This window comes from Papio anubis, chromosome 5 (genome assembly GCF_008728515.1).
Source record: "Papio anubis isolate 15944 chromosome 5, Panubis1.0, whole genome shotgun sequence".
Lineage (NCBI taxonomy): Eukaryota > Metazoa > Chordata > Mammalia > Primates > Cercopithecidae > Papio > Papio anubis.
Genome location: NC_044980.1, coordinates 119,425,423 through 119,453,308, shown reverse-complemented (window position 1 = coordinate 119,453,308; position 27,886 = coordinate 119,425,423). Strand labels below are relative to the sequence as shown.

General features: G+C 44.2%; 1 protein-coding gene across 1 annotated transcript; it reads right to left on the bottom strand.

The window, feature by feature from the left end:
- Positions 1-33: 33 nt before the first annotated feature.
- PHAX (phosphorylated adaptor for RNA export) lies at positions 34-27,886 on the bottom strand. Its single transcript, XM_003900051.5, has 5 exons — positions 27,100-27,886; positions 23,811-24,424; positions 19,132-19,252; positions 11,367-11,450; positions 34-2,357 (listed from the first exon to the last, which is right to left on the bottom strand). The coding sequence occupies exons 1-5, from the start codon at positions 27,337-27,339 to the stop codon at positions 2,088-2,090; spliced, it is 1,329 nt and encodes a 442-aa protein (XP_003900100.3). The 5' UTR covers positions 27,340-27,886; the 3' UTR covers positions 34-2,087.

The window sequence follows — 27,886 nt, the reverse complement described above, 5'->3', positions numbered from 1 at the left end:
TCAAGATTTAAAATTATAATCACTTGAAGCTCATTAAGGACTGCCAAAAATCTAATTTTATTTTTGCATTCTTTATAAATAAAAAGCAACCGATAACCACTTTCCTCTTAGATCCAACTTCAATGACCATATTCTCAGAACTACCGAAAGACTTCAAGTACATTGTCTGAAGGAATAGTTTATAATGGCTGAATTTTACATTTTTGCTTAACAAACAAAATTTCTGCTTAATATATCAAGCATATTTTTGCTTAATATATTTTTGTAAACTACAGTTAACTCTTGGAATGTCTAAACTACCTTTATTTTCTTCATTAATGAGTAATTTAAAACTTCATGCACATGTAATATTTCATTATTATTATTACTGAGACAAAGTCTTGCTTTGTCGCCCAGGCTCGAGTGCAGTGGCATGATCTCGACTCACTGCAACCTCTGCCTCCCGGGTTCAAGCAATTTTCCTGCCTCAGCCTCCCAAGTAGCTGGATTACAGGCATGCACCACCATGCCTGGCTAATTTTTTATATTTTTAGTTGAGATGGGGTTTCACCATGTTGGCCAGGCTGGTTTTCAACTCCTGACCTCAAATGATCCACCCATCTCAGCCTCCCAAAGTGCTGGGATTACAGGCATGAGCCACTGTGCCGGCATATGTAACATTTGAAATACCTAACTTCCTTAACATAAGGTAAAACAGTCTTAGGCAGGCTGCCACTGGGAATGTTTGTTTTTCTTTTTCTTTTTTAAACTAGAGACAGGGTCTCACGATGTTGCCCAGGTTGGTCTCAAACTCCTGGGCTCAAGCAATCTTCCTCTCTTGGCCTCCCAAAGTGTTGGGATTACAGGTGTGTGTCACCATGCCCAGCTTGAAAATTTTTTTAAAGTATGTAGTAATACACAGGAGTAGATCACATTTAGTATATAACCAAGTTAATTAAGAAGTCAAAAAACATGTTAAATTTAAGAATAAGGCTGGGTGCAGTGGCTCATGCTTGTAATCCCAGCACTTTGGGAGGCAGAGGTGGACAGACCACTTGAGGCCAGGAGTTCAAGACCAGCCTGGACAACATGGCGAAACAGTCTTTACTAAAAATACAAAAATTAGCTGGGCGTGGTGGTGCACACCTGTGATCCCAGCTACTCAGGAAGCTGAGGCACATGATCACTTGAACCTGGGAAATGGCAGCTGCAATAAGCCGAGATCATGCCACTGCACTCTAGCCTGGGTGACAGACAGAGGCTCTTAAAAATTTCTGACATTTATTTACTTCTGGACAAACAAATGAGTGGGACGAATCATCAGTATACACCTCTTAACTGTATCTTTTTTTTTTTGAGACGGAGTCTCGCTCTGTCGCCCAGGCTGGAGTGCAGTGGTGCAATCTCAGTTCACTGCAACCTCTACCTCCCGGGTTCAGGTGATTCTCCTGCCTCAGCCTCCCCACTAGCTCGGATTATAGGCATGCATAACCACGCCTGGCTAGTTTTTGTATTTTTAGTAGAAACAAAGTTTCACCACGTTGGCCTGGCTGGTCTCAAACTCCTGACCGCAAGTGATCCGCCTGCCTCAGCCACCCAAGGTGCTGGAATTACAAGCGTGAGTCACCGTGCCTGGCCAATGTTAGTTTTTATCCTTAAAATTGCCTGAGTTCTTAGAACACAGAAAAAACAAATTTGAATGCATTTGTAACAGCTTAATAATTTATATGTCCCATTATGATTTTAGTGGAATGTTTTAAAGTCAAAGCATAATTCACTGCAAAGATAAACTTGAAAAAGCACTTTCGAATAGTATGTTATGACCTAGACAAAACTGATTATCAACTAGTAATACTCACAATTAGCACGTGCAACAGAATGAGAAATTAAATCCTGTGCTATATACTCTTAAGTATTGTCAGACGTGAGATATCCTTAAATGTTCTATCAATTGCATTCCTTTCTGCACATACACCATTTTAAACAAAACAATTGTCTTTCCTCCAGATTCTCATGTTTATCAGTGCAAAACATTGCAATCTCAGTAAAAATGGTTTATTACAATGTTATTTTAGAAAGGCTTAGTCCTCAAACTGTCAAAAATGTACTTAAAAAATGTCCAAATCATGAGAATGATCAACTTCAATGGCTTCCTCTGCATCCAACTTGGCTTCTCCATGTCCTTCCTGTGACTCATCAAGAGAGGCCAAGGCCTCATTTGTATCACTTGCAAAAGTTTCTCGTGATGTATCATCATCCTCTTGAAAATTTAGACTTTTAATAGCTTGTTTCATCTTTTTTCCCAACACTTGTGTTCTCCTCTTCCTAGCAGCTTTTTTATTTTCGTATTCCTTTTGGTTTTCAATGTAGAAAATGTCCTGTAATAAAGGAACAACTTTAGTAAGCAAGAACTACCATGTATTAAAAGTTTATTCCATGCCTGTCCCTTTAAAATCATTATCTCCATTTCTTACCAAAAATAAGCAAATATCATTAGGCTCCTTATTAAGATGGAGTTCAAGATATTAAGTAAGTACTCACTGCAAGTAAAGGTTGAACTGATTTAAACCCAGCCTAGTGCTAGGTTTAGGGCCCATGCTTATTCTACCATAACGTATCATCTCTACAGTTAAAAATTTCCTAAATGAAGGCTGGGCATGGTGGCTCATGCCTATAATCCCAGCACTTTGGGAGGCGGAGGTGGGTGGTTCACTTGAGGTCAGGAGTTGCAGACCAGCCTGGCCAACATGGTGAAACCCTGTCTGTACTAAAAATACAAAAATTAGCCAGGTGTGGTGGCATACATCTGTAGTCCCAGCTACTAGGGAGGCTGAGGCAGGAGGATCATTTGAACCCAGGAGACAGAGGTTGCAGTGAGCCGAGATTGCACCACTGCACTCCAGCCTGGGTGGCAGAGCAAGACTGTGTCTCAAAAAAAAAAAAAAAAAAAAAAAAAAGACCCAAACCAAAACAACAAAGTTTTGGAGCATTTTGGATTTCTAGATTAGGGATCATCAAACTGTACTAAAACAGAGAAGGTTCAAAGCTTTAAAAAAGAAACTAGTGTTGGCAGGACACACTTCTGGGACCCTATTATCTTCTGGGCAGGGATTCCTAAAAGCTGCAGCCAAGCCAGTGCCTCTAATATTCTTAACGAATATAAATCCCAATGTCTTTTTGTTTATAAAAAGCACTATGGAAGATGGTGGGAAAAAGGAGACCCTCTCCTAAAATTTATGCTAAATAGTTATAAGCAGCACACAGAATTAACAGAGGAAGGTGTAAAGATCTTTGAAATGAAGGGGTAAGGGAAAACTTCAGAATATGAGTGTTTTGATGAAGAGAAATAATAAAAGTATTTGCTAAAGAGGAGGAACTGAGGATGGAGAAGGAGGGTACATATGTGAGAAAAGACAAAGGTAAACTCAGAAGATAATGAGGCTCGCTACCAGTTATCAAGTGAGTACTTTTATGTACCAGGCATTTTGCTAAGGACTTTACACACACATTAACTCATTTCATCCTCACAAAAGCCTTACAAGGTGGTTATACTATCTTTGTTTTCAGATGTGGAAAATGAGGCACAAAATTACAGAGCTAACATGTGAAAGTATGAAGTCTGAACTCATATAAGATTTCTCTAATATTCTTCTTAAAAGTTTTTGATAGAGATGGGGCCTTGCTCTGTCACCCAAGCTGGAGTGCAGTGGTATAATTAAACCTCACTGCAGCCTCGAATTCCTGGACTAAAGCAATCATCCTGCCTCAGCATCCCAAGTAGCTGGTGATTTCTCCCACATTCTTTTTTTTTTTTCTTCTTTTTTTTGAGACAGAGTCTGGCTCCGTCGCCCAGGCTGGAGGGTAGCAGTGCAATCTCGGCTCACTGCAATCTCTGCTTTCAGGGTTCAAGCAATTCTCATGCCTTGGCCTCCCGAGTAGCTGGAACTACAGGTGTGAGCTACCACACCCAACTAAATTTTGTATTTTTAGTAGAGATGGGGTTTCTCCATGTTGCCCAGGCTGGTCTCCAACTCCTGGCCTCAAGCGATCCACCTGCCTCGGCCTCCCAAAGTGCTGGGATTTACAGGGGTGAGCCACTGCACCCGGCCCAATATTCTTAAAATCCATTACACTGACTTCACAAAAGTGTGATGATTTGCAATTTTTTCCAAGAGTTCAATTACCTTTAATTCAAAGACTATGAAGAAGCCACAAGTAGAAGCATTTTCATTTTATATGGAAGCACATCCAAGCATCTTGCTAAGAATTCTAAGTAGTATAATGCTTGGTAACAACGAATAAATTTTATGAAGCTGTTCTTTTCTCTCCAAACATGGCAAGCCTTACTAAAAAGAAACTTTGGCCAAGTGCGGTAGCTCATGCTTGTAATCCTAGCACTTTAGGAGGCCGAGGTGGTCACATCACTTGAGGTCAGGAGTTTGAGAACAGACTAGCCAATATGGTAAAATTCCATCTCTACTTTAAAAAAAAAAAATACAAAAATTAGGCTGGGCGTGCTGGCTCATGCCTGTAATCCCAGCACTTTGGAAGGCCGAGGCAGGTGGATCACGAAGTCCGGAGATCGAGACCATCCTGGCCAACATGGTGAAACCCCATCTCTACTAAAATACAAAAAATCAGCTGGGCGTGGTGGTGCGAGCCTGTAATCCCAGCTACTAGGGAGGCTGAGGCAGGGGAATCGCTTGAATGTGGGAGGCAGAGGTTGCAGTGAGCCAAGATCGCACCACTGCACTCCAGCCTGGGCGACAGAGCTAGGAGACTCCATCTCAAAAATTAAAAGAAAAAACAATAAACAAAATAAAAAGAAACTTTATTCCCATGCGTTATGAATTTAATAGAACAAAGTGGGAAATGGTTCCCAAAATGTTGTTGCAATACGTTAGTATCTTTTTTTTTTTTTAGACAGAGTCTCGCTCTGTTGCCCAGGCTGGAGTGCAGTGGCACGATCTTGGCTCACTGCAAGCTCCACCTCCTGGGTTCACACCATTCTTCTGCCTCAGCCTCCTGAGTAGCTGGGACTACAGGCGCCTGCCACTACGACCGGCTAACTTTCTGTATTTTTAGTAGAGACGGGGTTTCACTGTGTTAGCCTGGATGGTCTCGATCTCCTGACCTCGTGATCTGCCCAACTCAGCCTCCCAAAGTGCTGGGATTACAGGCGTGAGCCACCATGCCTGGCAATTGTTGTTAATATCTTTATCACAAAGGCAGGCAGGTAATTTGAGGGAAAATTTCCCCCTTCCCATCCATATCTATATATACTTAACTCTCCAAGTTAAGGAAGTTAAGGATCTAACTCTAGTGTTTTAGCTGAGCTTTTTTTTTTTTTTTTTTTTTTGAACAAAGTAAATAAAGTTTTAACTATTGCTTTTTCCCCTCAGAAAACTTTATATTTTTTATTTTTTATTTTTTATTTTATTTTTTTGAGGCGAGGTCACCGGCTCTGTCACCCAGGCTGGAGTGCGGTGGCGGATCTCCGCTCACTGCAAGCTCCGCCTCCCGGGTTTTACGCCATTCTCCTGCCTCAGCCTCCCGAGTAGCTGGGACTACGAAGCCGCCACCTGCTTCAAGTTTTGTATTTTTGAAGTAGAGCGAGGGTTTCACTGCTTCCGGCCCAGCCAGGATGGTCACCGTCTCACTGACCTCGTGATCCGCTTCCGTCTCGGCCTCCCAAAGTGCTGGGATTACAGGCTTGAGCCACCGGGCCCGGCCAACTTTATATTTTTTAAAACAAAACTTAATTGTGAGGTCATGTACCCAAATGGAATTTTAAAACAGGAAAACAAATCCATTCAGTCAAGTTCTGGCTTCTAAGTTCTACATATGGTGATTGTTAGCAACACAGCAATGAAAAGAATAATTATAACATCATCATTTGGGTAGTATCTGAAATAAATTATGTATAATAAAATTGTATTGGTCAGGCATGGTGGCTCACACCTGTAATCCCAGGCCTTTGGGAGGCCCAGGCAGGAGGACTGCTTAAGGCCAGGTGTTTGAGACTAGACTGATCAATACAGAAAGACCCTGTCTCTACAAAACATTTAAAAAAGCCGAGAGTGGGCCGGGCGCGGTGGCTCAAGCCTGTAATCCCAGCACTTTGGGAGGCGAAGCGGAGGCGGATCCGCAGTCCAGGGAGATCAAGACCATCCTGGCTAACACGGTGGGGAAACCCGTCTCTACTAAAAAATACAAAAACTAGCAGGCCCGGCCGGCCCAGGGCATGCAACAGTCCCAGCTACTGGGAGGCTGAGGCAGGAGAATGCGTAAACCGGAGATGAGGCACAGTGAGCTGAGATCCGGCCACTGCACCTCCAGCCTGGGCTGACAGAGTGAGACTCCGTCTCAAAAAGCGAGTGATGGCATGTGCCTGTAGTCCCAGCTACTTGGGAGGGTGAGGCAAGAGGGTACTTGAGCCCTGGAGTTTGAGGCTACAGTAATTCTGAAATGGTGCCACTGGACTCCTGTGTGAGAGTGACAGCAGGAGATCTAACTCTTCAAAACAAAACTGCCGGGTACAGTGGCTCACACCTGCAATCCCAGCACTTTGAGAGGCCAAGGCATGACCATCATTTGAGCCCCAGAGTTCAAGACCACCCTGAGCAACACGGCGTGAGACCTGGAGTGACAGAAGTGGAAACAGTCTCTTTTTTTTTTTTTTTTTTTTTTTTTTTCTTTTTTTTTGGAGGCCGAGGTCGGCGCTGTGTCACCAGGCTGGAGTGCAGTGGCGTGATCTGCGACTCTGCAACCTCCGCCTCCCAGGTTCAGGCCATTCTCCTGCCTCAGCCTCGAGTAGCTGGGACTACAGGCCCGCCTGCGCCCGGCTAGTTTTTGTATTTTAGTAGAGACGGGGTTTCACCATGTTAGCCAGGATGGTCTCGATCCTCCCTGACCTGGAAGTGATCCCGCCCGCCTCGACCTCCCAAGAATGCTGGGATTACAGGCAGGCCACGGCGCCCGGCCTAACAGTCTCTTTTTTAAAAAGAATTTTTTGACCAGGTGCGGTGGCTCCGCGCCTGTAATCCCAGCACTTTGGGAAGAACAGGAAGAGTGATCACCTGAGAACAGGAATTTGGGACAAGCCTGGCCAACATGGTGAAACCATCTAAAAATAGCAGTGTGATATGCCTGTAATCTCAGCTACTCGAGAGGCTGAGGTGACAAAACTGCTTGAACCTGGGAGGCGGAGGACGCAGTGCGCCAAGATCGCGCCATTGCACTTCATTCAGCCTAGGGGAAAGAGTGAGACTCCGTCTTGCTGAGGCAGGAGAATGGCATGAACCCGGGAGGCAGAGCTTGCAGTGAGCCGAGATCCGGCCACTGCACTCCAGCCTGGGAGGCAGAGCGAGACTCCATCTCAAACAAACAAACAAACAAACAAAAGAATGTCCTTGTAAATCAACATGTCCCTATTATTAGATATTCCAAATGTTTCTATTTTTTCTTATTATAATGCAAAGTTTCTGGCAGTTTAACATAAAAACTTTCTAGCATTAAAATCCTTTCCCTCAATGAGCTGGAATTACTGAATTACAAAGACATAATACAGTGAAAGTAACTCCAGCATGGGTTTGGAGTCAGAGTGGTCTGTGTGATCTCAGGCATATAATTTTGATTATTCTTCATTTGCATAACAAAGTAACACCCACAGTGATACAATGTGAAGATTAAGTTACATAATATTAATCTCTGGTCCAGTGGGAGGAAATCAATAAATGTTACAGTATTTCTTCTCTCCTGCCTGAGAATATTGTTTGTCCAAGGTTTAGTTACTTAGAAGGTATCTTTTAAGTACATACTTTTGTCAAGAATTATTTTGGGTGAGGGGAGAGAACATTAGAGTATAATCTTTGCTACCACTCAACAGTTGTGTTCCTAAGGAAACTTACATTGTCACAAATCATGTTACTGAAACAGTTGTTACAATGAAATGAAAAAAGTAGTTACTATACTAGAGATTTTAGATTTGCAGTAACAGTAACATTTCCTATAGGAATGTCAACATAGCAGACTCTTTTAAAGTGACTGTTAAGTGAACAGCCAGAAAACTTAAGGAAAAAGAACACTGAGCAGATGCAAAATACAATTACCTGGACCAGCTCAAGGTAAGTGGCTTTATCTGTCACATTAGCATTACAGTCAGTATGGCTAAAAGACACATTCTTATTAATCTTTATCACCATTGTTATCATAAGGAAAACACAGAGCTACTCAAATACAACAGCTGCATTAGATGTGTACCACCTCTTTCCTATGCAAGAGGTTAGTTCTCAATCTTTAGTATTTGAATAAATGCTAAGTACAAATTATGTTCTCTGATTAACAAATTAAAAGATGTCTATAAAAGACATTCCCAATAACACAAAAATGACTTAAAATACTAAAGAGTCTCTGGGCGTGGTGGCTCATGCCTGTAATCCCAGCACTTTGGGAGGCCGAAGCGGGTGGATCACGAGGTCAGGAGATCGAGACCATCCTGGCTAACATGGTGAAACCCCATTTCTACTAAAAATAAAAAAAGTAGCTGGGCGTGGTGGCGGGCGCCTGTAGTCCCAGCTACACAGGAGGCTGAGGCAGGAGAATGGTGTGAACCCAGGAGGCGGAGCTTGCAGTGAGCTGAGATCGTGCAACTGCACTCCAGCCTCAGCGACAGAGCGACTCTGTCTTGGGGGAAAAAAAACCCCAAAAAACTAGAGAGTCTACACCTTCCAGTTTATAATACTGGAGACAGAAGAATGAATTAAACAAAGCCAGGAGGAGGCAATCACCAGAATATAATAAAGTAACCAAATATTCTGTAAGATAACCACCTGTAACTCTTCTTCTTCCTTTTTTTTTTTAAAAAGACAGAGTCTTGCTCTGTCACCCAGGCTGGAGTGCAGTGGTGTGATCTCGGCTCACTGCAACCTCCACCTCCCAGGTTCAAGTGATTCTCCTGCATTAGCCTCCCGAGTAGTAGGGACTACAGGCGTCCGCCACCATGCCTGGTTAATTTTTGTATTTTGAGTAGAGTCAGGGTTTCACCATGTTGGCCTGGCTGGTCTTGAACTCCTGAACTCAAGTGATCTGCCCACCTCGGCCTCCCAAAGTGCTGGAATTACAAACATGAGCCACCATGCCTGACCTCACCATCTTTAACTTTTTTTTTTTTTTTGAGACGGAGTCTCACTCTGTCGCCCAGGCCAGAGTGCAGTGGCTGGATCTCACCTCACTGCAAGCTCTGCCTCCCGGGTTTACGCCATTCTCCTGCCTCAGTCCCGAGTAGCTGGGACTATAGGCGCCCGCCACCTTGCCCGGCTAGTTTTTTTGTATTTTTTTAGTAGAGATGGGGTTTCACCGTGTTAGCCAGGATGGTCTCGATCTCCTGACCTCGTGATCCGCCCGTCTCAGCCTTCCAAAGTGCTGGGATTACAGGCTTGAGCCACCGCGCCCGGCCTTAACTCTTTAAAAGGTCTAAATCATGAAGGAAAATGTGGGGTTAAAAAGAATAAAGGAGGGCCAGGCGAGGTGGCTAACACCTGTAATTCCAGCACTTTGGGAGGCCAAGGTGGGAGGACTGCTTGAGCCCAGGAGTTGAAGACCAGCCTGGCCAACATGGTGAAACTCCGTCTCTACAAAAAATACAAAAATTAGCTGGCCATAGTGGTGCGTGCCTGTAGTCCCAGCTAATTGGGAAGCTGAGGGTCATCTAAGACCAGGGAGGTCAAGACTGCAGTGAGCCGTGATGATGCACTTCAGCTCGGGCAACAGAGTAAGACTTTGTCTCAAAAAAATAAAATAAAATAAAATAATTAAAAATATATAATAAAGGAGATTTAACAAACGGAATATGGAAACCTAGACTGTATCCTGCTTAGGAGGAAAGTATGTAAAATATATTCTTTTTTTTTTTTTTTGAGACGGAGTCTCGCTCTGTCTCCCGGGCTGGAGTGCAGTGGCCGGATCTCAGCTCACTGCAAGCTCCGCCTCCTGGGTTTATGCCATTCTCCTGCCTCAGCCTCCACTACAGGCGCCCGCCACCTTGCCCGGCTAGTTTTTTGTATTTTTTTAGTAGAGATGGAGTTTCACCGGGTTAGCCAGGATGGTCTCGATCTCCTGACTTCGTGATCCGCCCGTCTCGGCCTCCCAAAGTGCTGGGATTACAGGCTTGAGCCACCGCGCCTGGCCGTAAAATATATTCTTGGGACAAATTACGAAATTGGAATAAGGCCTAGATATTGAATATTATGAAACTGTTTTTATTTCTCTTAGGAGTGATAACGGGTCTTGTGGTTATGTACGGTATTGTCATTACTGGGACATACTTTTTTTTTTTTTGGTGGGAGATAGCACCACGCTGAAGTGCTAACTGTACTACTCACTCCAGACTCACTGCCTGCCCTTACGCTTGTTCAAATAATTAGAACTAAGCATTTGATGCTTGTTATTTATTTCCACATGGAACAGAAAAAGACTGTATAGGCCAGGCGTAGTGGCTCATGTCTATAATCCCAACACTATGGGAGGCTGAAGTAGGTGGATCACTAGAGCCCAGAGTTCCAGACCAGCCTGGGCAACATCTCTACAAAAAAATACAAAAATTAGCTGGTTGTGGTGGCGCATGCCTGTACTCCCAGTTACTTTGGAGGCTGAAGTGGGAGGACCATTTGAGCCCAGGAGGCAGAGGTTGCGCAGTGAACAGAAATGGTGCCACTGCACTCCAGCCTGGGCAACAGAGCTAGATTCTTAGACCCTGTCTCAAACGATTAAATAAATAAATAAATAAATAAATAAATAAAGTGTATAGGTAAAGTAACAACGGTTCATGCCTGTAATTGCAGCACTTTGGGAGATTGGGACAGGAGGATTACTTGAGCTGAGATGTACAAGACCAGCCTGGGCAACATACCAAGACCCTGTATCTACAATAAATAAAAAGCTGGCTGGGCGCCTGTAATCCCAGCACTTTGGGAGGCCCAGATGGGCGGACTGCTTGAGGTCAGGAGTTTGAGACCAGCCTGGCCAACATGGTGAAACTCTGTCTCTACTAAAAATACAAAAATCAGCCGGGCATAGTGGCATGTGCTTGTAATCCCAGCTACCTGGGAGGCTGAGGCACGAGAATCACTTGAACCCAGAAGGTAGAGGTTGCAGGGCGCTGAGATCACGCCACTGCACTCCAGCCTGGGTGACAGAGTGAGACTCCACCTCAAAAAAAAAAAAAAATAAATAAAATAAAAGGCACAAATGTTCCTTAGAATAAGACAGTAACAAAATCAGTCCACTGAAGGCACAGCAGGTAATGGATATTCAAAGAAAATGAAGCTAGAGGATGAGTTACAAGTCAAATTATGATGGAGTTTAAGAGGTGAGGACATTATTATTACCTTAATTTGTTCCTCGCTGATACTAGGAGTGTTTTTCAAGAGATTCAGAAAAACTCCACCTGGTGTTCTTCTTCGACTACCATTCTACAAAAAGGAACAGAAAAGTTAAAGTGCATATACTCTTCCCATAAATGGTCAAGGCATCTTTTAACAGAGACACAATTAAGGAGATAGAAGGAATACCAGATCTGAAGTCCAGTCCTGATTCTGACTCTTATGAAATAGATAACACCAGTAAATTACCGAAATATGAGTTTCAGTTTCTTCATCTATAAAACGAAGGCCAAAGGTCTTTGGTCTTTTTTAACTCTGAAATTCTGTGATTTAAAAAATCTATATGGTAACAAAGAGAAATAGGCCACTCAGCTCAAATGACCTAACAAATCACTGGATTTTCTGTTTTTAACTGCCACCTGCTTAAGTCAGTAAATTTTTTTTTTTTTTTTTTTTTTGAGACGGAGTTTCACTCTTTTGCTCAGGCTAGAGTGAAGTGGCGTGATCTTGGCTCACTGTAGCCTCTGCCTCTCCCGCGGGGTTCAAGTGATTCTCCTGCCTCAGCCTCCTGAGTAGCTGGGATTACAGGTACTCACGACCATGCCTGGCGAATTTTTGTATTTTTAGTAGAAACAGAAATTGCCATGTTGGCCAGCCTGGTCTCGAACTCCTGACCTCAGGTGATCTGCCCGCCTTGGCCTCCCAAAGTGCTAGCATTACAGTTGCGAGCCACCGCATCCACCATGAATATTCTATTAGATGTTAAAACACATCATAAACCCTACATAATTAAAACTGTATGGTACCAAAATAAATCTAGAATGATCAGTGAAGCAAAACAGAAAATCCAGGAAAAAAGGCCAAATATATATTGGTATTTAGTCTATGATATAGATGCTATCTTAAATTGGAGAAGATAAACGTATTATTTATTTTATAGTATGGAAGCTGACACAAGGTAGAGTGTTGCCTTGTTCGACGTCAGTTAAGCATGTGCATGTTGGACAACTCAAATTTTTTTAGAAACTGCACGTCTGTGAACGACTGTGAAACCACTAGCATTAATTTTGAGGTTAATAACTTTTTACCAAGTAGGCAAATTTGAAAATATAAAATCTACAAATAATGAAGATCAACTGAGCACGTATGTGTATATACACACAGTAATACAAATTATGATATAACCATTCACTGGAATGCTAGCAACTGCAAAAAAGAATGGAGGGGCTGCCGGGCGCGGTGGCTCAAGCCTGTAATCCCAGCACTTTGGGAGGCCGAGATGGGCGGATCACGAGGTCAGCAGATCGAGACCATCCTGGCTAACACGGTGAAACCCCGTCTCCACTAAAAAAAATACAAAAAATTAGCCGGGCGAGGTGGCGGGCGCCTGTAGTCCCAGCTACTCGGGAGGCTGAGGCAGGAGAATGGCGTAAACCCGGGAGGAGGAGCTTGCAGTGAGCCGAGATCCGGCCACTGCACTCCAGCCTGAGCCACAGAGCGAGACTCCGTCTCAAAAAAAAAAAAAAAAAAAAAAAAAAAAAGAATGGAGGGGCTCTCTTTATATACTTCATAAGATTTCTAAGATACATTAAGTTAAAAAAGCAAGGTATAGAATAGTGTGTATAGTATATGACCACCTGTGTAAAAAAAAAAGTGTGTTGGAGCCACGCGCAGTGGCTCACGCCTGTCATCCCAGCACTTTGGGAGGCCAAGGTGGGCAGATTATGAGGTCAGGAGTTTGAGACCAGCCTGACTATCATGGTGAAACCCCATCTTCTACTAAAAATATAAAAATTAGCTGGCCATGGTGGCGCGTGCCTGTAATCCCAGCTACTTAGAAGGCTGAGGCAGGAGAATTGCTTGAACCCGGGAGGCAGAGGTTGCAGTGAGCCGAGATCGCACCACTGCACTCCAGCCTGGGTGACAGAGCGAGACTCCATCTCAAAAAAATAATAATGTGTGTTGGGGAGGAGTCTGAGTGGCTCGAGGATACATGTGGTCGGGTAGCCTCTCACTACATACCTTTTACTCTTCTGATTTTTTACTGTGATAATAAACACATGACAAAAATTTTTACCGTCTTCACAATTTTTAAGTGTACAATTCAGCAGTAAAGTATATTTACACTGTTATAAAATGATCTCCAAAACTGTTTCATCTTGCAAATCTGACACTCTGTACACATCAATTTTCCTCAGCCTCCTCCCTTCAGCCCTTGATACTCTTTCTTATGTTTTATCATGTGAACTGGTTGCCATTCAAACAACTGAATTTTTAAAAATAAGGAAATAGGTACATATACACACGTGTGGCCGGGCGCAGTGGCTCGTGGGTTGGGTGAGGCCAAGACGGGTGGATCACTTGAGGTCAGGAGTTTGAGACCAGCCTGGCCAACAGGGTGAAACCCTGTTTCTACTAAAAATACAAAATTAGCTGGGCATGGTAGGATATGCCTGTAATCCCAGCTACTAAGAAGGTTGAGGCAGAATTGCTTGAACCTGGGAGGCAGAGGTTGCAGTGAGCTGAGATGGCACCACTGCATTCCACCCTGGATGACAGAGCAAGACTCTGTCTAAAAAAAAACAAAAACCAAAAAACAAAAACCAAAAAACTCACACACATATTTTTTTGTAGGAGTTTGAGACCAACCTGGGCAACATGGTAAAACCTCATCTCTACAAAATACACAAAAATTAGCTGGGCATGGTGGCTCAAGCCTACAGTCCCAGCTACTTGGAAGGCTGAGGTGGGAGGACTGCTTGAGTCAGGGAGGTTGAGGCTGCAGTGACCTGATTGTGCCACTGCACTCCAGCGTGGATGACAGAGTGAGACCCTGTATCAAAAAGAAAAAAAAAAAGAAAGAAAAAAGAAAAAAAACCACCCATAATCCCACTACCTATAGGTAATCACTGTAACATTTCGACACATAATCTTTTTACTTTTATTTGACACAGTCTCACTCCGTCGCCCAGGCTGAAGTGAAGTGGTGTGATCATACCTCACTGCAGCTTGACCTCCTGGGCTGAAGGGATCTTCCCACCTCCTTAGCCTCCTGAGTAGCTGGGACTACAAGCACTTGCCACAACATCCAGCTAATTTTTGTATTTTTTTGTAGTGATTAGGTTTCACCATGTCACCCAGGCTGGTCTCAGAATTACAGGTGTGAGCCACCACACCTGGACATCTTTTTACTTTTTTGTATGCCACATACATTTGTAACCCAACCCCAAATGGGATTCTGTTATATAAATTGGTTTGTTTATTTATTTATTTATTTTTGAGACAGAGTTATGTTCTTGTTGCCTGGGCTAGAATGCAGTGGCACATTTCTGCTCACTGTAACCTCTACCTCCCTGGTTCAAGCGATGCTCCTGCCTCAGCCTCCCGAGCAGCTGGAATTACAGGCACATGCCACCATATCAGGCTAATTTTGTATTTTTAGTAGAGATGGGGTTTCACCTTGTTGGCCAGGCTCGTCTCGAACTCCTGACCTCAGGTGATATGCCCGTCTCAGCCTCCCAAAGCGAGTAAGCCACTGCACCTGGCCAATTGGTTTGTAATCTGTGTCTTTTCATTTAACAATCCATTATACACACCCTTCCATGTTCATGTTAAATAGACTTTTGAGACTCTGGAGCTAATGTGAATTTTTGGACATTGCTCTTTAAACTGGCTAAAAACCTTGGAGTAATCCTTGACTCTTCCTGTTCTTACATCCTGCATCTAATCCACTAGGAAATTCTGTTGGCTGTATCTTCCATATATACTCAGAATCTGACCACTTTTCCTTCACCCCAGCGCTACCATGCTGGTCAGACCCACCTGGAATGGCACTTCCTGCTTCTACTCTTATCCCTCAAAACAGCAGCTGAAAGGAAATGCATTTCTTTTTCTTTTTTTTTGAGACTGAGTTTCACTCTTGTTGCCCAGGCTGGAGTGCAATGGCGTGATCTCGGTTCATGGCAACCTCCACCTCCTGGGTTCAAACGATTCTCCTGCCTCAGCCTCGTGAGTAGCTGGGATTACAGGAATACACCACCATGCCCGGCTAATTTTTGTGTATTTTTAATAGAGATGGGGTTTCGCTATGTTGGTAAGGCTGGTCTCGAACTCCCAACCTCAAGTGATCCGCCCGCCTCAGCCTCCCAAAGTGTTGGGATTACAGGTATAAGCCACCATGCCCGGCCTAGGAAATGCATTTCTTATCATTCAAAACCCTCTATGGACTATCTCATTTAAAGTAAAAGGCAAATTCCTTAAGATGGCAAACAAGTTCCCACTAGACCTGGCCCAATTACCTCTCTAACCTTATATCCCAACTCACTCTCTCATGAACTCTGCTCCTGCCACACTGGCCCCTTGTTCAGACAGGAACTAGGTAGAGATTAGGGTGGAAAGAGCAGCCTTGCCAAGTTCAGGGTAAGAGCCTGTCTTTAAAATTTTGTCCATTATGGATTTTTTGCATTAATTTTGATTTTTGAAATTGGTACATTCAAATATTATTTGTTTTGATTACTGAGTTTTTAAGGCACTCTCAAATTTTGCACCTAAAGCAAGTAAATTGTTCACTTCACCCCAGTTCTGGCCTTGCTGGGCACCCTTCACTTCTACAATGGGTGTTACTTCTACTTGGTCTATTCTTCCAGCAGTAGTCATTGCTTCACCTCAAGTCTTCGTTCAAATGGCGCATTCTTAGTAACATCTACCCAGACCACTCTAGTTTAACTGCAACGTCCCCCTCTCCACTACTCCCTATAGCTCCATCTGATTTCTTTCTTTTACCATAGGATGTATCACTTTTTATTTTTTTTGAGACAGGGTCTCGCTCTGTCACCCAAGCTAGAGTGTAGTGGTATGATTACGGTTCATTGCAGCCTTGACCTCCCAAGTTCAAGTGATCCTCTCACCTCAGCCTCCTGGATAGCTGGGACTAAACACATGTGCTACCAAGCCCAGCTAATATATATATATGTATATATATATATATGTATGTTCTTTTTTTTTAGAAACAGGATTTCACCGTGTTGCCCAGGCTGGTCTCGAACTCCTGTACTCAAGCCATCTACCCTCCTCGGCCTCCCAAAGTGCTGGGATTACAGGTGTGTCCAGTCAATGTATCAGTTTTTAACGTACTTGAAGTTATACTTATTGTTTATAGACTGTCTTCCTCTCCCCCAACCACACCATAAGCTCCTTCCTCTAGAACAGTGCCTGGCATGTAGAAAGCACTAAATTCAAGGGCAGAATGTATCCAAAGAAGTAAATTTGGGGGCCAGACATAGTGGCTCACACCTGTAATCCTAGCACTTTGGGAGACCGAGGCTGGCAGATTGCTTGAGCTCACAAGTTCAAAACCAGCCTGGGCAACATGATGAAACTCCGTCTCTATTAAAAACACAAAAAAATTAGCCAAGCGCAGTGGCATGCACCTGCAATCCGAGCTACTCAGAGGCTGAAGTGGGGGAAGGCTTGAGCCTGGGAGGGGGAGGTTACAGTGAGCTAAGATCACACCACTGCACTCCAGCTTGGGCAACAGAGCCAGACTGTGTCTCAAAAAATAAAATAAAATAAAGTAAATTTGAACTTGCATCTTCCCAATATTCAGTAAATCTGCATTAGCTCATTGGAATATAAAGTTTTATTACTACAGTATTAAAATATTGATGAAATCTGTAACTGTGTTTAACTGAATGAAAATTGAAGTACTTTTAACAATGACACAAATAGGGATGGCAGTGCATTCGTGATTATTATAATTTGTTTTGTTGCTAACTTCTGTTTTGACTCCTGTAATTTATGTTCATAGGCTATTTCCTTAGCCAATGCTATCAATCTTAACTGGGTTTTCTTTCTCCCCATGTTTAAAGCACAATATTGATCTACTCCCTTGTGATGTCATTATACTATTCAGACTTAACCAGTAAAAAAAACAAGGAAGTCATTCAAACCTTCATCCTCACCCGGTGGTGAAAGCTGAATTAAATGAGATGTGCCAAACCCTTCTACAACTGCCAGTGCTCGTGATCTGGCCTAGGCAGAGCAGCTCTTTCTGTCATTCTGAAACAGTTAAGTGCTTCTCAAACTGTTCTCCCATTATTACGCCAGGACCCTTTTTAGACTTCCCCCAGCTTTCATTCCTACACCCAGGAAATTTTAATACACACAAAAATACTGTGTACCTATTTGTGCTTTCCTGTGTATCTATCTGTGCTCATATAACAAAAGTGTTGGCCGGGCGCAGTGGCTCAAGCCTGTAATCCTAGCACTTTGGGAGGCTGAGGCGGGTGGATTGCCTGAGCTCAGGAGTTCTCAACCAGCCTAGGCAACACGGTGAAAACCTGCCTCTATTAAAATACAAAAATTAGCCAAGCGTGGTGGTAGATGCCTGTAGTCCCAGCCACTCGGGAGGCTGAGGCAGGGGAATTGCTTGAACCCAGAGGCGGAGGTTGCAGTCAGCTGAGATCGCACCACTGCACTCCAGCCTGGTTGACAGAGTGAGACCCCGTCTCAAAAAACAAACAAAAAAAGTTATTTTTTTGCCCTCTTTTTCAAGAACGCATGAATTAAGTGAACCAAAAAGAATACTTCTGTTTACCATTGCTAAAGTGCTGGACACCGTGGTCAGTACTTTACGTGCATCATCTCTTCTACTCCTTACAAAGCAGGACTAATCTCCATTTTACAGCTGAGGAGACTGAGGCTCCAGGGAGTCAAACAATTTAGCCAAATTTCAATTAATATGCTGAAAATCTAGAAGTAAAAAAGGGTACCTAAACTCTAAAACCCATATTCTCAATATCTGAGCTCCTAGGCTCCCCTAGACTCTATTGTCTTAAAATTTCAACCCCTTGGCCGGGTGCAGTGGCTCACGCCTATAATCCCAGCACTTTGGGAGGCCGAGGTGGGTGGATTGCCTGAGGTTGGGAGTTTCAGACCAGCCTGGCCAACATGGTGAAACCCCATCTCTACTAAAAATACAAATATTAGCCGGGTGTGGTGGTGTATGCCTGTGATCTCAGCTACTTGGGAGGTTGAGGCAGGGGAATTGCTTGAACCCGGGAGGCGGAGGTTGCAGTGAGCCAAGATTGAACCACTGCACTCCAGTCTGGGTGACACAGCAAGACTCCTTCTCAAAAAAAAAATAAAAAAAAATAAAAAAAATAAAAAAAAATTCAACCCCTACCTTTAACGAATCATGTAAGAAATGTTTTGGTGACTATACAGTAAGAGGCTACAATTTATCTGTTTTCTTTTGTCAGGAAAGTATAATTAATACAGTCTATAACTGTATTAATTTTTTTTTTCCAGACGGAGTTTTGCTTCTGTTGCCCAGGCTTGAGTGCAAGGGTACCATCTTAGCTCACCGCAACCTCTGGCCTCCCGGATTCAAGTGATTCTCCTGCCTCAGCCTCCTGAGTAGCTGGGAGTATAGGCATACGCCACCATGCTTGGCTAATTTTGTATTTTTAGTAGAGACAGGGTTTCTCCATGTTGGTCAGGCTGGTCTCGGAACTCCCAAATTCAGGTGATAGGCCCACCTCAACCTCCCAAAGTGCTGAGATTACAGGCGTGAGCCACTGCGCCCAGCCACTGATTTTTTTTTTTTAAACCCAGTCTTCACTGTTGATAATAGTTTAAAAACCTCAAACATACTGTAAGAAGGCATGATAAATCAGAGATCCAACAAAGACCAAGTTAAATTTGTAATCAAAAACAAAAACAAAACCACAGGATAAACAATACAAAAACAAAAACGGTTAAGCAGTCTTACCATTATAAAGAGACCACCATTTTGTTCAACTTCAGCAGTTTCCATCAGAAGTTCAATTGCCTTTTTGTTCCCAATAATCCTCACTACTCGAGCTATCAGGTCTTTCTTTGGTTCCTGTAACCTGATGAGAAACAAATAAGTAAAATTAACCTCTGTTTGTTGTACAAAGTTGAAGAAATCTACCTGAGTCTCCAGCTTAGTCCCCAGCTAGAATAAAATCTGATTCCAGCAACACCTGGTTTCCTAAATCTTCAATATTTAATCTTGGAATCACTGACATGTAAACATTCCTAATCTTTGGTCACAGGAGATGGTAACCTCAAGTTTCCATCTAAACTCTCATATTTGGCTTCTTTATTTGCCATACTGTATTGCAGTATATTTCAAAACGCACATACAGCACGACGAATGCAGGCCCGAATGCAAAAGAAGATAAAGCCAGTCCACTATTGTCAAAATAAATGACAGACATATACGCTTTCAATTATTATGCCTAAAAGCTAAGGCTCTCTAACTCCAGAGATGGCTAGAGCTTTACAATGGGATAGGACCTTTCCCTCATAGACTCCCTGCCTCAGAACAAAAAATAGAAATAGCTAATATTTACTGATGGCTCATTATTATTACAGTAAGCATAATCCTAAAAACCTTACATGCACTATGCCAGTTGATTCTCTCAAGAATGTACAAGATACCGGCCAGGCAGGGTGGCTCAAGCCTGTAATCCCAGCACTTTGGGAGGCGGAGCTGGGCAGATATCTGAGGTCAGGAGTTCGAGACCAGCCTGACCAACATGGAGTAACCCCGTCTCCACTAAAAATACAAAAAAAAGTAGCCAGGCCTGGTGGCGCATGCCTGTAATCCCAGCTACTCGGGAGGCTGAGGCAGAATTGCTTGAACCTGGGAGGCGGAGGTTGCGGTGAGCTGAGATTGCGCCATTGCACTCCAGCCTGGGGAACAAGAGCAAAACTCCATCTCGAAAAAAAAAAAAAAAGAATGTACATTTTCATTTTGTCATTGAGATTTTAGAAACATAGGTAGCCTAAGTAATTCTTCCAGTGTCAAAGCTCACACTCTCAACAGATCAAGAATTCAGCTGGGTGCCATGGCTCATGCCTGTAATCCCAGCACTTTGGGAGGCTGAGGTGGGCGGATCACCTGAGGTCGGGAGTTTGAGAGAACAGCCTAACGTGGAGAAACCCTGTCTCTACAAAAAATACAAAATTAGCTGGGTGCGGTGGCGCATGCCTGTAATCCCAGCTACTCGGGAGGCTGAGGCAGGAGAACTGCTTGAACCCTGAGGCAGAGGTTGCAGTGAGTTGAGATTGCACCACTGCACTCCAGCCCGGGCAACAAGAGCGAAACTCCGTCTCAAAAAAAAAAAAAAAAAAAAAAAAGAATTCAGACTTGGCATCCTTTGTTTCTTCTCAACGGGAGGCAGTGTATTTTTGTGGAAAGAGAGATAGACTAGGAACACGAGAATCAGGGTTTAGTTCCAGGTCTAATATTAATCTGTAAAATGAAGGTTTTGGTTTACAACATCTCTAAGTTCCTTTCCAGCACTCAAATTCCAAACTTCCCCAGTATTTTAAAAATCAAGTACTGGTGTTCAGATAGGTTTGCCTGGAAAGTAAATACTTGTTTTCCTACCAGTTGCATTACTCTTGAACCATACCTGTTTTCAAATTTGTGACACTGTTCATTAGTGATTTAGAGCTAATGAAAATGTTAATTCAAAATCTGAACTTGGTAAAAATACATGAATTGTAAATTTACCATACACCAAGCAATTCTACTTCTGGACATTTACCCAAAAGAAATGAAAATATGGCCAGGCGAGGTGGCTCACGCCTGCAATCCCAACACTTTGGGAGGCTGAAGAGGGTGGATCATCTGAGGTTAGAAGTTTGAGACCAGCCTGGTCAACATGGTGAAACCCTGTCTCTACTAAAAATACAAAAAAAAAAAAAAAAAAAAAAAAAAAAAATTAGCTGGGCGTGGTGGTGCACGCCTCTAATCCCAGCTATTAGGGAGGCTGAGGCAGGAGAATTGGTTGAACCCAGGAGGTGGAGGTTGCAGTGAGCTGAGATCGTGCCACTGCACTCCAACCTGGGCGACAGAGTGAGACTCCATCTAAAACAAAACAAAACAAAGATATGAAAATATATGTTTAAAGATCTGGATGTGAAGGTTCATAACAGCATTATTCATAATAGCCAAAAAGTAGAATAATCAATATGAATATATGCATATATACACACACAATAAAAATGTATTGACTCCTGCTACACCACGGATCAATCTCAAAAACATAACACTGGCCAGTCACAGTGGCTCACGCCTCTAATCCCACCACTTTGGGAGGCCAAGGTGGGCGGATGACCTGAGGTCTGCAGTTTGAGACCAGCCTGGCCAACATGTCAAAACCCTGTCTCTACTAAGAAATATAAAAATTAGCTGGGTGTTGTAGCACATGCCTGTAATCCCGGCTACTCACGAGGCTGAGGCACAAGAATTGCTTCAACCCGGGAGGCGGAGGTTGCAGTGAGCTGAGATCGTGACACTGCACTCCAGCCTGGGCAACAGTGTGACACTCTGTCTCAAACAAACAAACCACACACACACACACAAAACAAAAAAACAAAAACATTAGGTGACAGAAGCAAAGCACAAGATTACATACTACATGACACCATTTATATGAAATACCAGAAAAGGCAAATTTATACAGATAGAAAGTAGATTAGCAGTTATCTGGGATGAGAACAGGGATTAAATGTAAATTGGCATGGGGACATAAGGGATCTTACTGGGTGACGGAAATGTTTCAGAGGTGATGGTTATACAACTTGATATGTTTCCTAAAAAAATTAACACTAGAAATGGGTGAATATTATTATCTGTAAATTATACCTCAAAGTTAAGAAAAAAGGGACAATTTCTTGAAAACACTAAACAAACAAAAACAACTCATGATTTAAAAAGATATGCTTTATTTAAAAAGCTCTATGGCACTAAATGCAACGAGTTGTTTAACAGTTCATAAAAGTCTGCAAAATTATTCTATCAGGCTTGTCCAAATTTAAGAAAATACAGCTGGTGTGCAGCTCACGCCTGTAATCCCAGCACTCTGGGAGGCCAAGGCAGGCAAATCACTTGAAGCCAGGAGTTCAAGACCAGCCCGGCCAACATACTGAAACCCCATCTCTACTAAAAATACAAAAAACAAAAACAAAACAAAAAAAATGTATTTGAATGTGGTGGTGAATGCCTATAATCCAGGTTACCCAGGTAGCTGAGACACGAGAATTGCTTGAACTCGGGAGGGGAGGTTGCAGTGAGCCAAGGTAACACCACTGCACTCCAGCCTGGGTGACAGAACAAGACTGTCTAAAAAAACAAACCAAAAAAACAAACTGAAAAATACAATACAAATGTATTCATATAACCAAATTACCCCAGTTCCTTAAAGCCTCAAAAAGAGTCAGGCACAGTGGCTCATACCTATAATCCCAACAATCTGGAAAGCTGAGACAGGATTGCTTGAGCCCAGGAGTTCAGCTTCAGTGAGCTATGATTGTGCTACTGCACTCCAGTTGAGTGACCAGAGCAAGATCGTCTCTTAAAAAACAAAAACAAAAAAATCTGCAGACAGTGCAGTGGCTCATGCATATAATCCCAGCACTTTGGGAGACCAATGTGGGAGGACTGCTTGCACCCAGGAGTTTGACACCAGCCTGGGCAACATAGTGAAACTCCTAATTTTTTTTTTTTTTTTGAGATGGAGTCTAGCTCTGTTGCCTAGCCTGGAGTGCAGTGGTACAATCTCGACTCACTGCAACCTCTGCCTCCCAGGTTCAAGCGATTCTCCTGCCTCAGCCTCCCAAGTAGCTGGGATTATAGGTGTCCACCACCATGCCCAGCTAATTTTTGTATTTTTAGTAGAGATGGAGTTTCACTGTTTTGGCCAGGCTGGTCTCAAACTCCTGACCTCATGATCCGCCCACCTTGGCCTCCCAAAGTGCTGGGATTACAAGTGTGAGCCACCGTGCCTGGCCATTTTTTTTTTTTTTTTTTAAATTAGCCAGGCATCATGGCCTGAGTCTGTAGTCCCAGCTACTTAGGAAGCTGAGGTGGAAGAATCCCTTCAGCCCAAGAATTCTAGGCTCCAGTGAGGTGTGATTGTAGCACTGCACTCCAACCTGGGCAACAGAGTGAGATCCTCTCCCCTCCAAAAAAAATAAATTAGGTCAGCTCTTGGCTCATGCCTGTAATCCCAGCACTTTGAGAGGCGAAGGCGGGTGGATCCCTTGAGCTCTGGAGTTCGAGAGTAGCTTGGACAACATGGTAAGACCCTGTCTCTACTAAAAATACAAAGAATAGTTGGGTGTGGGGGTGCGTGTCTGTGGTCCCAGCTATTCAGGAGGCTGAGGTGGGAGAATCCCTTGAGCCAGGAGGCGGAGGTTGCAGTGAGCAACTAACTGCACTCCAGCATGGGTGACAGAGCAAGACGCTGTCTCAAAAAAAAAAAAAAAAAAACAAAAACAAAAAGAAAAAAGAAAAAAAAATCTCAAAAAAAAAAAAAGGGGGAACATATCATTAAAGTATTTGGCATTTATTTTATTTCCTGTAAATAGAAGCCATCTGGTCAAGTACTTATTTGTAATTCAAATGCTCACCTGAATGAAATTTCATCAGCCACTTTCTCTTGAGAATCTTCCTCTGTGATCTCATATCGACCTTTATAGTTCATTTCTGGTCTGTTCCCCAGCCTGTCTTTGACAGGTCGTTTCCTTTTGAGATGACCTTGCCCATTTTCCTCTTCCTTTGATCCCATTTTTTTGCCACCGTGCATATATTCATCTAGTTCCTTGTCTAGATCTTTTGTATGCTCTTGAGATTCCCTCCTAAGTTTCTTAGCAAGCAAATAATTGTAGGTCTCAGACTGCCTGCTTCTGTCAATAGTGCCCTCCATTCCCAAGATACCAAGTTCAGTGGCCACTGCATCTTGATTCTGTTCCTGCAGCACAGCACCCCATATGTTGTTAATCTTCTTTCCTCCAGCAACAGGTGGTTTCTGACTGCTCTGGCCAAACTGAAAAGGCTCTGGTTTGGGAGGAGGGTTAAAACATTTCTGTCGTTTGCGTTTCCAAAGACAACTATCATCATCTGAATCAGAAAAACTCTCTTCACTCGAATCCACGCTTTCAACAGCTCGATAATGTGATACTGGCGCACATGTCGTTGCTGTGTTCTGGAAGGCCCTCATAGCACTGTCGCCACCTAGCACTTTCTGCAAGTGAAAAGAAACACAATCCACTTCACAAAACACATAAACTCCACCTACCTAATTTTTAAAAATTTAGAGATTCAACTGCGCCATTCCAAAAGGAACTGATCTTCAAAGACAAGTCTGAGACCAATGAAATCCTTACTTTTCTAAGTTCCACATGGAATTCGCCAATTTAAAAGCCACAAATTCTTATCTTTACAACTAATGCAGCACTTTGTTCTAAGATATCCTTTTACTATATTACCAAAGTTCTTGTCACCTTTAAAAGATTTCAAACTTTTCAGTTATTGTCAGAATGTTTTAAAATGACATACATAATAACTGTTACTTTTTTTTTTTTTGAGACAAAGTTTTGTTCTGTGGCCCAGGCTGGAGTGCAGTGGAGCAATCATGGCTCACTGCAGCCTCAACCTCCCAGGTTCAAGCAATCCTCCTACCTCAGCCTCCTGAGGGACTGCGACTACAGGCAACCCTCACCATAACCAGCTAATTTTTTTTTTTTTTGCATTTTTTGTAGAGATGGGGTTTTGCCATATTGCCTAGGCTGGGCATGATTTTTTTTTTTTTTTTTTTTAAGAGGGAGTCTCGCACTGTCACCCAGGCTGGAGTGCAGTGGTGCGATCTTGGCTCACTGCAAGCTTTGTCTCCCGGGTTCAGGCCATTCTCCTGCCTCAGCCTCCTGAGTAGCTGGGACTACAGGCACCTGCCACCACGCCCGGCTAATTTTTTTGTATTTTTAGTAGAGACAGGGTTTCACTGTGTTAGCCAGGATGATCTCAATCTCCTGACCTCGTGATCCACCTGCCTCGGCCTCCCAAAGTGCTGGGATTATGGGCGTGAGCCACCGCACCCGGCCTGGGCATATTTTTAAAACCCCACAGTCCACAGCATTAAGTTTATTTACCAAGTCATGGGTCAATTTATGTAAAAACAACCTGAGATTGAAAAACAAAATATCTTGGTACTAATTTCCTAAACATTTATATGCAAAAGCAAGTATTCGTATTTGTTAAAACTCCTACTACGCTGGAAATGCAAGTAGGGAGGATCTATCTCCCACTATCTTCAAATAATGATCAGAGATAACACTTTTCAGGCATTACCGCGCACTGTATGCTCCATAGAATCCTTGCAATAACCCTATCAGTGATACATCATGCCAATTCCATAGATGGAGACAAAAAGCAGTGAGGCTAAATAAACCTGCTGTAGGTCACACATCGGTGGCCCCAGGATCTGAACACAGGCAATCTGGCACCAAAGCCCCCTCAAAGAGGTTGCTACCTACTAAGGCAGTCAAGACAAATTACCGTTTAGAAAGCAGGGAAGCTGGGCCCGGCGCGGAGGCTCGCGCCTCTAATCACAGCACTTTGGGAGGCCGAGGCAGGTGGATCACTTGAGGTCAGGAGTTCAAGACCAGCCTGGCCAACATGGAGAACCCCCGTCTCTAATAAAAATACAAAAACTAGGCTGGGCGCGGTGGCTCACGCCTGTAATTCCAACACTTTAGGAGCCCAAGGCGGGTGGATCACTTGAGGCAGGAGTTTGAGACCAGCCTGGCCAACATGGTGAAACTCCGTGTCTACCAAAAATATAAAAATTAGCCGGGCGTGGCCGCAGGCCCCTGTAATCCCAGCTACTCGGGAGGCTGAGGCAGGAGAATCGCTTGCACCCGGGAGGCGGAGGTTGCAGTGAGCCAAGACTGCGCCACTGCACTCCAGCCTGGGTGACAGAGTGAGACTCTGTCTTAAAACAACAAACAAAACCAGAGAAGCTAGCACAAAAACCTAGTGCCATGGTACCGCATGACAAAGCTAGGTTCGGTGGAAACAAGGAAAACCAGCTCTTTTTTTTTTTTTTGAGACGGAGTCTCGCTCTGTAGCCCAGGCTGGAGTGCAGTGGCCGGATCTCAGCTCACTGCAAGCTCCGCCTCCCGGGTTCACGCCATTCTCCGGCCTCAGCCTCCCGAGTAGCTGGGACTACAGGCGCCCGCCACCTCGCCCGGCTATTTTTTTTTGTATTTCTTAGTAGAGACGGGGTTTCACCGTGTTAGCCAGGATGGTCTCGATCTCCTGACCTCGTGATCCGCCCATCTCGGCCTCCCAAAGTGCTGGGATTACAGGCTTGAGCCACCGCGCCAGCTCTTTAAGTGAACTCTGATAAACTTCATTCCTGGGCCTCAGTCTCCGTCTCAGGGAGAAAAGGAGCACCACAGGCTGTTTCAGGCCGTTTCAGGCCGATGTCCCCAGATGCTATACATCTGGCAAAATCTGCCCCTTAATGGTCACCTAGCGGCGCTGGAGTGGGGAAGCCCTAAGTTTAGAAAAAAACAAAGAGCGGTAGGTGGAGGTGAGACCGCCAAGAGACAGCCGCCAAGCCAGCCTCCAGGAGGCGCCAGGGCTCGCGCGCCCGGCCTCGCATGGAGCCGCCAGGTTGGGGCTCGCACACCCAGCCGCTGCCGCCGCCTCCGCCCCTCGCTGCCAGACCCTGCAGCCCGGGCTCCGTGAGCCCGCCCGGGGTACGCCTGCTCGCCCTTTCTGCCGCCACTGACCCAGCAGCCCGGTCCGGACCGGGCTCCTAGCTCTCACCCCTCACCCTCACCGCTGCCTGCGCGCTTCCCGCGGCCCAGGCTCGGCGCGCCCAGCCACGATAACCCGCCCTCCTTTCACACTCACCGGCAATTGCAGCGTCCTGTCGCTGGGTGCGACCGTCATGTCGGAATCCGAGTCGGAAAGCTGCCCATCTTCCATGTCGCCGACCTCCAACGCCATCTTCCTGCCGTGCGATGAGCTGCGCGGCGGAGGGTCAGGAGAGCACTTCCGGCAGTGCAGCCGGAAGGCCCGGCGGCGCGCCTGTTTGGGCGCCCCCGCACGGAGGCCAGCATGTTGCAGCGGCTTGAGGCGTAGCCATTGCATTTCAACTACCGCGGGAAAATGAATCCCTTGTTCCCCCAACACTTTTCTTTCAAACTTTATTTTCGTGCAAACAAAAATATGTCACGAATCGCGGTCGTCTGGGATTCCCCCCTTGGCCGTACATCCTTCGCCTGTATGCTCTGGACAAGCCTCCCTGCTTCCATTCTTGCTCCTCCGCTACCCACTCTACATATTGCTTCCAGGGAAGCGTTTCAAGCGGTATAGTCCGCCCTCTGTATCCACTCCCTATCCACAGATGCCAAACCTGCGGATGGGAAGGACGCACTGTGCACCACCACATAATATAAGGGGCTCGAGCATGGCCTATGTTGGTATCTGTGGGGGTCCTGAAAACAATGACCGGCAGATACCGAGGGACGATTGTACCTTAGCTGGAATCTTCCAAGTGCACCCCTCCCCAAAACAAGGACTGAGTTCTCAGCATGGTGTTTGAAATGTTTGTTTTTCGGTGTCATAAAGAAATAGCACTTGAACATTAATTTATTGAGTAAGGCCATTTTTACTTTCTGCAGAAAGGGTACGCCCA

What these genes read in the sequence shown, in the direction of transcription:
- PHAX (XM_003900051.5), bottom strand. Translation starts at nt 27,339, where the DNA reads ATGCAATGGCTACGCCTCAAGCCGCTGCAACATGCTGGCCTCCGTGCG. An exon ending in ACAGGACGCTGCAATTGCCG is followed by an intron (nt 24,425 to 27,099) that starts GTGAGTGTGAAA and finishes TTTCACTTGCAG; the next exon opens with AAAGTGCTAGGTGGCGACAG. An exon ending in GCTGATGAAATTTCATTCAG is followed by an intron (nt 19,253 to 23,810) that starts GTGAGCATTTGA and finishes GTTTCTCATCAG; the next exon opens with GTTACAGGAACCAAAGAAAG.